Source organism: Gobio gobio, assembly GCF_949357685.1.
Source record: "Gobio gobio genome assembly, chromosome: 8".
In the NCBI taxonomy this organism is placed as follows: Eukaryota; Metazoa; Chordata; class Actinopteri; order Cypriniformes; family Gobionidae; genus Gobio; species Gobio gobio.
In genome coordinates this window covers 57,192,050-57,202,049 of record NC_137114.1, presented here as the reverse complement: position 1 = coordinate 57,202,049, position 10,000 = coordinate 57,192,050, and the positions used below count along the sequence as shown (strand labels likewise).

Sequence of the window (10,000 nt, the reverse complement as noted above, 5' to 3'; positions counted from 1 at the left end):
GATGATATGTGGTCGCCAGGGTGTTCAGGGTAGTTGCTAGAGTGTTGTGGTTGATGCCATGTCCATGTGGTTATTGGGGTGTTCAAGGTGGTTGCTACCGTGTTGTGGGTGATGCTATGTGGTTGTTGGGGTGTTCAGGGTGGTTGCTAGGGTGTTGTGGGTGACACTATATGGATGTTAATGTGTTGTGGGTGATGCTATGTGGTTGTTGTGTTGTGGATGGTTGATAGGGTGTTGTTGGTGATTCTATGTGGTTGTTAGGGTGTTCAAAGTGGTTGCTAGGGTGTTGTTGGTGATGATATGTGGTCGCCAGGGTGTTCAGGGTGGTTGCTAGGGTGTTGTGGGTGATGCATTGTCATTGCTATGGTGTTCAAGGGGGTTGTTAGAGTGTTGTGGTTGATGCCATGTCCATTTGGTTGCTGGGGTGTTCAAGGTAGTGGTTGCTAGGGTGTTGTGGGTGACACTATGTGGTTGCTAGGGAGTTGTGGGTGATGTTATGTGGTTGCTATGGTGTTCAGGGTGGTTGCTAGGGTGTTGTGGGTGATGCCATGTCCATGTGGTTGCTGGGGTGTTCAAGGTGGTTACTAGGGTATTTTGTGTAGTTGCCAGGATATTGTGAGTGATGCTATGTGGTTGCTAGGGTGTTCAGGGTGGTTGTTGGGGTGTTGTGGGTGATGGTATGTGGTCACTAGGGTGTTGTGGGTGGTTGCTAGGGTGTTGTAGGTGATGGTATGTGGATGCTAGGGTGTTCAAGGTGGTTGCTACTGTGTTGTGGGTGATACTCTGTGGTTGCTGGGGTGTTTAGGGTGGTTGCTAGGGTGTTGTAGGTGATGCTATGTGGTTGCTGGGGTGTTCAGGGTGGTTGCTAGGGTGTTGTGGTTGATGCCATGTCCATGTGGTTGCTGGGGTGTTCAAGGTGGTTACTAGGGTATTTTGTGTAGTTGCCAGGATATTGTGAGTGATGCTATGTGGTTGCTAGGGTGTTCAAGGTGGTTGTTGGGGTGTTGTGGGTGGTTGCTAGGGTGTTATGGCTGATGCTATGCGGTTGCTAGGGTGTTGTGGGTGTGTCTGTGATATTCTGGTCCCTGTATGGCACAGGTTTTTTCTTTCAATGTCATTTTTGTTTCCAAGTAAGTATTTGATCTCACAGGGGCTTGGACTGGCTAATGAAAGCCCATAACTCTGAGGTGAGAGATCCACAGGTCCTCATAAACTCTTACCGTTCCAGCTTTAGGAGTGAGATTGTCTCTGAGCTTTATGATGTATGTGATCTCATCTAACTGCTTCTTCAGCTGCTGCTCGTTCACCTGCAACACACACACACACTGCAGGTCATACGCTGGTCTCACAAACAGATGGCGCCAGTGACCATCTCATCAGCACAGAATCCAGAGCCGTCTGGAAGCACACGCGTGTGCCCGGGAACATACGTGGAATATAGTGACGTAGTGTTGGATGAGGTCCTCGATGACCCGGCCGGCGCTGTAGTCCTTCCCGTCCGCCTGGAAGAGCGTTGGGCCGAACACGATGGCCAGGTTATGAAGATTCATTTGATTGAGATCCGCAAACCGCTGAATGCTGCACACACACACATCAGAAAGGTGATTCAGGTGATTCTATGTGGTTGTTAGGGTGTTCAAGGTGGTTGCTAGTGTATTGTGGGTGATGACATGTGGTCGCCAGGGTGTTCAGAGTGGTTGCTAGGGTGTTGTGGGTGATGCTATGCCACTGCTATGGTGTTCAAGGTGGTTGCTAGGGTGTTGTGGGTGATGATATGCCACTGCTATGGTGTTCAAGGTGGTTGCTAGGGTGTTCAAAGTGGTTGCTAGGGTGTTGTGGGTGATGCTATGCCATTGCTATGGTGTTCAAGGTGGTTGCTAGGGTGTTTAGGGTAGTTGCTAGAGTGTTGTGGTTAATGCCATGTCCATGTGGTTGCTGGGGTGTTCAAGGTGATTGCTACTGTGTTGTGGGTGATGATATGTGGTTGCTAGGATGTTCAGGGTGTTGTTAGTGTGTTGTGGGTGATGATATGTGGTTGCTAGGATGTTCAGGGTGTTGTTAGTGTGTTGTGGGTGATGCTATGAGGTTGCTGGGGTGTTCAAGGTGGTTACTAGGGTATTTTGGGTGGTTGCCAGGATATTGTGGGTGAAGGAATGTTGTTTCTAGGGTGTTCATGGTGGTTGTTGGTGATGGTATGTGGTTGCTATGGTGTTCAGGGTGGTTGTTAGTGTGTTGTGGGTGATGATATGTGGTTGCTATGATGTTCAGGGTGGTTGTTAGTGTGTTGTGGGTGATGCTATGTGGTTGCTGGGGTGTTCAAGGTGGTTACTAGGGTATTTTGGGTGGTTGCCAGGATATTGTGGGTGATGGTGTGTTGTTTCTAGGGTGTTCATGGTGGTTGTTGGGGTGTTGTGGGTGATGATATGTGGTTGCTATGGTGTTCAGGGTGGTTGTTAGTGTGTTGTGGGTGATGCTATGTGGTTGCTATGGTGTTCAGATTGGTTGTTAGTGTGTTGTGTGTGATGCTATGTGGTTGCTGGGGTGTTCAAGGTGGTTACTAGGGTATTTTGGTTGGTTGCCAGGATATTGTGGGTGATGGTGTGTTGTTTCTAGGGTGTTCATGGTGGTTGTTGGGGTATATGGTTGCTATGGTGTTCAGGGTGGCTACTACTGTGCTGTGGGTGATGCCATGTCCATGTGGTTGCTGGGGTGTTCAAGGTGGTTACTATGGTATTTTGGGTGGTTGCCAGGATATTGTGGGTGATGGTATGAGGTTGCTAGGGTGTTCAGGGCGGTTGCTATTGTTCAAGGTGGTGGCTGCTAGGCTGCTGTGGGTGATGCTATGGGGTTGCTAGGGTGTTCAGGGTGGTTGTTGGGGTGTTGTGGGTGATGGTATGTGATTATTAAGGTGTTGTAGGTGATGCTATGTGGTTGCTATGGTGTTCAGGGTGGTTGTTAATGTGTTGTGGGTGATGCTATGTGGTTGCTGGGGTGTTCAAGGTGGTTACTAGGGTATTTTGAGTGGTTGCCAGCATATAGTGGGTTATGCTATGAGGTTGCTAGGGTGTTCAGGGCGGTTGCTATTGTTCAAGGTGGTGGTTGCTAGGGTGCTGTGGGTGATGCTATGGGGTTGCTAGGGTGTTCAGGGCGGTTGCTTGTGTTCAAGGTGGTGGTTGCTAGGGTGCAGTGGGTGATGCTAAGGGGTTGCTACGGTGTTCAGGGTGGTTGCTATTGTTCAAGGTGGTGGTTGCTAGGGTGCTGTGGGTGATGCTATGGGGTTGCTAGGGTGTTCAGGGTGGTTGTTGGGGTGTTGAGGGTGATGGTATGTGATTACTAAGGTGTTGTAGGTGATGCTATGTGGTTGCTAGGATGTTCAGGGTGGTTGCTAGGGTGTTGTGGTTGCTAGGGTGTTGAGGTTGCTAGGGTGTTGAGGTTAGCAGTGCTGGGCTCACCAGTATAGATGATTGACCAGTGCCCGTAGTGTGGCCTGATTGACTCGGGGAAGGGTGCTGAGCAGAAGACGGTACTGCCCGATACGACTGCTCTCATCTGCAACGGCTGAACACACACACACACACACACACACACGTTAGCCCCGTGTCCCCGGTCCCCCTGTGATTGGCTGATGGTGTGGGATCACCTGTGGCGCTGAGCCAGCCGGTTGCCCCGCGGCCGAACAGCCCCTCCTCCACGTCCCTGAAGAAGCGCTTGAGGACGTTGGACACGTCGTCCACCTGATGCTCGCCCTCCTTCAGCCACACACACCGGGCGTCACGCCGCAGCTCCTCCAGCAGGGCGGCGATCTTACTGTTCACACCACTCTTACGGTAGATGCCCTCTGAGGCCAGACCTGCGGGACACACACACACACACACATCAGTCACACACATTACTGTAGAGTTGAATAGAGTTGAGTAGAGTAGAGTAGAGTTGAATAGAGTAGAGTTGAATAGAGTAGAATAGAGTAGAGTTGAATAGAGTTGAGTAGAGTAGAGTTGAATAGAGTAGAATAGAGTAGAGTTGAGTAGAGTTGATTAGAGTAGAGTTGAATAGAGTAGAGTAGAATAGAGTAGAGTAGAGTTGAGTTGAGTAGATTTGATTAGAGTAGAGTAGAGTTGAATAGAGTTGAGTAGAGTAGAGTTGATTAGAGTAGAGTAGAGTTGAGTAGAGTTAAACAGAGTAGAGTAGAGTTGAATAGAGTACAGTAGATTTGAATGGAGTAGAGTAAAGTTGAAATGAGTAGTAGAGTAAAGTTGAGTAGAGTTGAATAGAGTTGAGTAGAGTTGAATAGAGTAGAGTTGAGTAGAATAGAGTAGACTAAACTTGAATAGAGTTGAATAGAGTAGAATAGAGTAGAGTTGAATAGAGTTGAGTAGAGTAGAGTTGAATAGAGTTGAGTTGAGTAGAGTTGATTAGAGTAGAGTTGAATAGATTTGATTAGAGTAGAGTTGAATAGAGTAGAATAGAGTAGAGTTGAATAGAGTTGAGTTGAATAGAGTTGATTAGAATAGAGTTGAATTGAGTAGAGTTGATTAGAGTAGAGTTGAATAGAGTAGAATAGAGTAGAGTAGAGTTGAGTAGATTTGATTAGAGTAGAGTAGAGTTGAACAGAGTTGAGTAGAGTAGATTAGAGTAGAGTTGAGTAGAGTTAAATAGAGTAGAGTAGAGTTGAATAGAGTAGAGTAGAGTTGAATAGAGTAGAGTAGATTTGAATGGAGTAGAGTAAAGTTGAAATGAGTAGTAGAGTAAAGTTGAGTAGAGTTGAATAGAGTTGAGTAGAGTTGAATAGAGTAGAGTTGAGTAGAATAGAGTAGACTAAACTTGAATAGAGTTGAATAGAGTAGAGTAGAGTAGAGCGGAGTTGAATAGAGGTGAGTAGAGTAGAGTTGAATAGAGTAGAGTAGAATAGAGTAGAGTTGAATAGAGTAGAGTTGAGTAAAGTAGAGTTGAAAAGAGTAGAGTAGAATAGAGTAGAGTTGAATAGAGTTGAATAGAGTAGAGTAGAGTTGAGTAGAGTTGAATGGAGTAGAGTTGAGTAAAGTAGAGTTGAATAGAGTAGAGTTGAATAGAGTAGAGTAGCGTTGAATAGAGTTGAGTAAAATAGAGTTGAATAGAGTTGAGTAGAATAGAATAGAGTAGAGTTGAATAGAGTTGAGTAGAGTAGCGTTGAATAGAGTTGAGTAGAGTAGAGTCGAATAGAGTTGAGTGGAGTAGAGTTGAGTAGAGTTGAATAGAGTTGAGTAAAGTAGAGTTGAGTAGAGTACCGTATTGCGTGATGAAATGAATGCAGCGCTCCACAATGAGGGGGATGTCGGCCTCGGTCAGCTGCTGCTGGCTCAGTGTGTGTCCAGAACTCCCAGCTGCCCTCTGGATCGCTGCCGCCCAGCCCTGGAAATCCAGCTTGCGCTCCGCCTCGATGTAGAGCGTCCTGCACGCACACACTCCCGTTAGCCACACACACACACAAACACACACTGAAGCGCTCTAACCTCCACCTGCTCACCTGCCTCGCTCCACCAGAACCAGAACCTCGTTCTCCGGCTGGATCGCTGCACACACACACACACACACACACACACACACACTGTAACTGCTGTAGTGGATTGGGTGCCCCCCCGCCCCTGGCCCTGTCACTCACAGAGCTCCTGGAGCTTCTGCAGGTCGATGGTCTCTTCTGTGCTGAGCTCCTCCAGCCGGATGTGCAGGCCGGACCCCACCAGACAGAACCAGCCCAGCCGAGACAGCTCCCGGTTCAGCCGGTCCTTGTAGCGCAGCCGGCCGATGCGCTCGAAGTCCTTCAGCAGCAGATCCTCGGCTCCCGCGGGGATGAACGACTGGACACAGGGAGAGGGAGTGAGACGCACGCACACACACACACACACACACACACACACACACACACACACACACACACACTCAAACTCACACAGATACACACACACACACACACACACACAAACCACAGCAGACACACACACCACACAGATACACACACACACACACACACACACAGCGGTCGCGGTACCTTAGCGATGGACTTGACCCACTCGCGCATGTCCTCCGGTTTATCCGTGCCGAACAGGTACAGGCGCTCAGAGTCCGAGTACAGCTCGAAGGTGTGATCATACCTGACACACGGAGGAGAGAAGAGGTCATAGGTCAGAGGTCAGAGGCTGTGGGAGCGGAGGACGTGCCCAGCACACGCGAGAGCAGATTACCCTCGTAAACCACTTATTAAAAAAACACAACTTGATCCTCCAGAATTAGTCAATTACAGGCCAATCTCAAATCTACCCTTTCTGTCAGAAACACTAGAAAAGGCAGTGTCTTCACAACTATGCTCCTTTTTAGAAAGAAATGGCGTCTGTGAGGATTTCCAGTCAGGATTTAGAGCGTATCATAGCACTGAGACTGCTCTCATCAGAGTTACACATGATTTACTCTTATCATCCGATCGTGGCTGTATCTCTCTATTAGTGTTACTCAATCTTAGCATTCGATACTATCGACCACAACATTCTTCTCGAACGTTATGTAGGCATTAGTGGAATTGCATTGGCCTGGTTTAAATCACACCTATGTGACCGTTATCAGCTTGTAGCAGTAAATGAAGAGATGTCTCAGCGAGCACAAGTTCAGTATGGAGTACCACAGGGTAGTGTCAGTAGGTGTTTCTCAATGTCAAGGAAGGATCCTCTGAAGCCAGAATTCCGAGGATGCTACGTCATCGACATCCGCTGAAGGGCTGTTCCAATGTCGAGGATCCTCTGAGGTCTGAGTCCTTCGTTCGAAATATATGCCATATACAGGAAAGGATGCTTACGAGTAGCCTTTGCGCTCTTAGCGTTCTCAAATCACCCACAATCCTATGCGCGCAGCTTTGCTATCTTGTTCAAAAAATACAAAATATCGGACGTTGGCGGAGTCGGAGCGTTAACGGGGCAATATGCTTTTAAGTGTAAGTGTTTACGTTACCAAACATTTGTTATAACCGTAGTAAATATAAGTAAAGTTTAACTTTTAAATGCCAGTACAAATTACAACCGTATTGATATTATACAAATGACGTTATTGATGGCTGACGTAATGACGCAATGACGCGCACTTGCTAGCCTGTTCTCCGAATGCTAAAGAGGAGCCTCGCCTAGCCTCTGAAGGAAGAGGAAGGACCAGTCCTAGAGGAAGAGGAAGGACCAGTCCTAGAGGAAGAGGAAGGACCAGTCCTAGAGGAAGAGGAGGGATCAGTCCTAGAGGAAGAGGAAGGACCAGTCCTAGAGGAAGAGGAAGGACCAGTCCTAGAGGAAGAGGAAGGATCAGTCCTAGAGGAAGAGGAAGGACCAGTCCTAGAGGAAGAGGAAGGATCAGTCCTAGAGGAAGAGGAAGGATCAGTCCTAGAGGAAGAGGAAGGATCAGTCCTAGAGGAAGAGGAAGGACCAGTCCTAGAGGAAGAGGAAGGACCAGTCCTAGAGGAAGAGGAAGGACCAGTCCAAGAGGAAGTGGAAGGACCAGTCCTAGAGGAAGAGGAAGGACCAGTCCAAGAGGAAGAGGAAGGACCAGTCCTAGAGGAAGAGGAAGGACCAGTCCTAGAGGAAGAGGAAGGATCAGTCCTACAGGAATCAGTCCTAGAGGAAGAGGAAGGATCAGTCCTAGAGATAGAGGAAGGACCAGTCCTAGAGGAAGAGGAAGGATCAGTCCTAGAGGAAGAGGAAGGACCAGTCCTAGAGGAAGAAGAAGGACCAGTCCTAGAGGAAGGACCAGTCCTAGAGGAAGTGGAAGGACCAGTCCTAGAGGAAGAGGAAGGATCAGTCCAAGAGGAAGAGGAAGGATCAGTCCTAGAGGAAGAGGAAGGATCAGTCCTAGAGGAAGAGGAAGGATCAGTCCTAGAGGAAGAGGAAGGACCAGTCCTAGAGGAAGAAGAAGGACCAGTCCTAGAGGAAGAAGAAGGACCAGTCCTAGAGAAAGAGGAAGGACCAGTCCTAGAGGAAGTGGAAGGACCAGTCCTAGAGGAAGATGAAGGATCAGTCCTAGAGGAAGAGGAAGGATCAGTCCTAGAGGAAGAGGAAGGATCAGTCCTAGAGGAAGTGGAAGGACCAGTCCTAGAGGAAGAAGAAGGACCAGTCCTAGAGGAAGAGGAAGGACCAGTCCTAGAGGAAGTGGAAGGACCAGTCCTAGAGGAAGAGGTAGGATCAGTCCTAGAGGAAGAGGAAGGATCAGTCCTAGAGGAAGAGGAAGGATCAGTCCAAGAGGAAGAGGAAGGATCAGTCCTAGAGGAAGAGGACGGATCAGTCCTAGAGGAAGAGGAAGGATCAGTCCTAGAGGAAGAGGAAGGACCAGTCCTAGAGGAAGAAGAAGGACCAGTCCTAGAGGAAGAAGAAGGACCAGTCCTAGAGGAAGAGGAAGGACCAGTCCTAGAGGAAGTGGAAGGACCAGTCCTAGAGGAAGAGGAAGGATCAGTCCTAGAGGAAGAGGAAGGATCAGTCCTAGAGGAAGAGGAAGGATCAGTCCTAGAGGAAGGACCAGTCCTAGAGGAAGAGGAAGGACCAGTCCAAGAGGAAGAGGAAGGATCAGTCCTAGAGGAAGAGGAAGGACCAGTCCTAGAGGGAGAGGAAGGACCAGTCCTAGAGGAAGAGGAAGGACCAGTCCTGCAGAGGAAGGACCAGTCCTAGAGGAAGAGGAAGGACCAGTCCTAGAGGAAGGACCAGTCCTGCAGAGGAAGGACCAGTCCTAGAGGAAGAGGAAGGACCAGTCCTAGAGGAAGAGGAAGGACCAGTCCTGCAGAGGAAGGACCAGTCCTAGAGGAAGAGGAAGGACCAGTCCTAGAGGAAGAGGAAGGACCAGTCCTGCAGAGGAAGGACCAGTCCTAGAGGAAGAGGAAGGACCAGTCCTAGAGGAAGAGGAAGGACCAGTCCTGCAGAGGAAGGACCAGTCCTAGAGGAAGAGGAAGGACCAGTCCTAGAGGAAGAGGAAGGACCAGTCCTAGAGGAAGAGGAAGGACCAGTCCTGCAGAGGAAGAGGAAGGACCAGTCCTGCAGAGGAAGGACCAGTCCTAGAGGAAGAGGAAGGACCAGTCCTAGAGGAAGAGGAAGGACCAGTCCTGCAGAGGAAGGACCAGTCCTAGAGGAAGAGGAAGGACCAGTCCTAGAGGAAGAGGAAGGACCAGTCCTAGAGGAAGAGGAAGGACCAGTCCTGCAGAGGAAGGACCCTGGACATTGAGAAACACCTTCTGTCTGAGAGACCGTGATTAGACTCCCCCTGAAACTGCCTCATCGTCACGGCATCCTCAATAAACCCGTCTCCAGCGTGATGACTCCTATTGTTCCAATATTCCAATCTATTATGACCTCTGACCTGTAAAGTTTCCAGAATAATAATAATAATAATACGCTGTTTGTTAATTGGCCAGAGGAGAACTGCCCCCCCGACTGAGCCTGGTTTCTCCAAGGTCTATTTTCCTCCATTCTGCTCCTGATGGGGTTTGGGTTTCCTTGCCACTGTTGCCTCTGGCTTGGCTTGCTCAGTTGGAGACACTACATGTTCAACTAAATATCCAAATAAATCTAATTATTAAACTAAATCAACCATATAAACTAAATTACTGATCTAAAGCCCACAGTAGCCGCGTTTCCATTACAGATTTGCGCAAAACTTTTGCGATATTTTCTAAAAGTCGATACAAAAATATTGCGAAATGACAGCGTTTCCATTAACTGATGTTATGCGACTAAAACTATTTTTTTCCTCTCGTGATAAATCATTCAAAAAATTATGCTACGTATGTTGTTAGGTTTATGTATATCCCAGCCACTGCACGCAATTATTATTAATGGAAAGAGACGTGTGTGTGTGTGTGTGTGTGTGTGTTATCCAAGCACTGATGGCAAGGACTTGATACTTGATACTTATACTTGAGCGCCACATATGAGGTGTTCTGATAAATTGTGGCATTTTATATTCTATTGTTTTTTATGAGTTTAATGAGTTTAATAAAGAACTCGTCTTC

The 10,000-nt window shown here is 48.1% G+C and overlaps 1 protein-coding gene across 6 annotated transcripts in view; it reads right to left on the bottom strand.

The window, feature by feature from the left end:
• Positions 1-10,000, bottom strand: part of arap1 (ArfGAP with RhoGAP domain, ankyrin repeat and PH domain 1) — a 92,014-nt gene that overhangs the window by 10,440 nt on the left and 71,574 nt on the right. For all 6 annotated transcript variants that reach the window (XR_013817038.1, XR_013817039.1, XM_079823434.1 and 3 more), the window contains exons 17-24: positions 6,026-6,128; positions 5,639-5,834; positions 5,504-5,549; positions 5,265-5,428; positions 3,641-3,850; positions 3,453-3,558; positions 1,431-1,578; positions 1,221-1,307 (exon numbers count right to left, since the gene is read on the bottom strand). Coding sequence is in view for 4 of the 6 variants with exons in the window: in XM_079823434.1 (XP_079679560.1) it covers positions 1,221-1,307; positions 1,431-1,578; positions 3,453-3,558; positions 3,641-3,850; positions 5,265-5,428; positions 5,504-5,549; positions 5,639-5,834; positions 6,026-6,128 (1,060 nt within the window). In the remaining 2 variants the exon portion in view is untranslated. The remainder of the gene's footprint in view (positions 1-1,220; positions 1,308-1,430; positions 1,579-3,452; positions 3,559-3,640; positions 3,851-5,264; positions 5,429-5,503; positions 5,550-5,638; positions 5,835-6,025; positions 6,129-10,000) is intronic.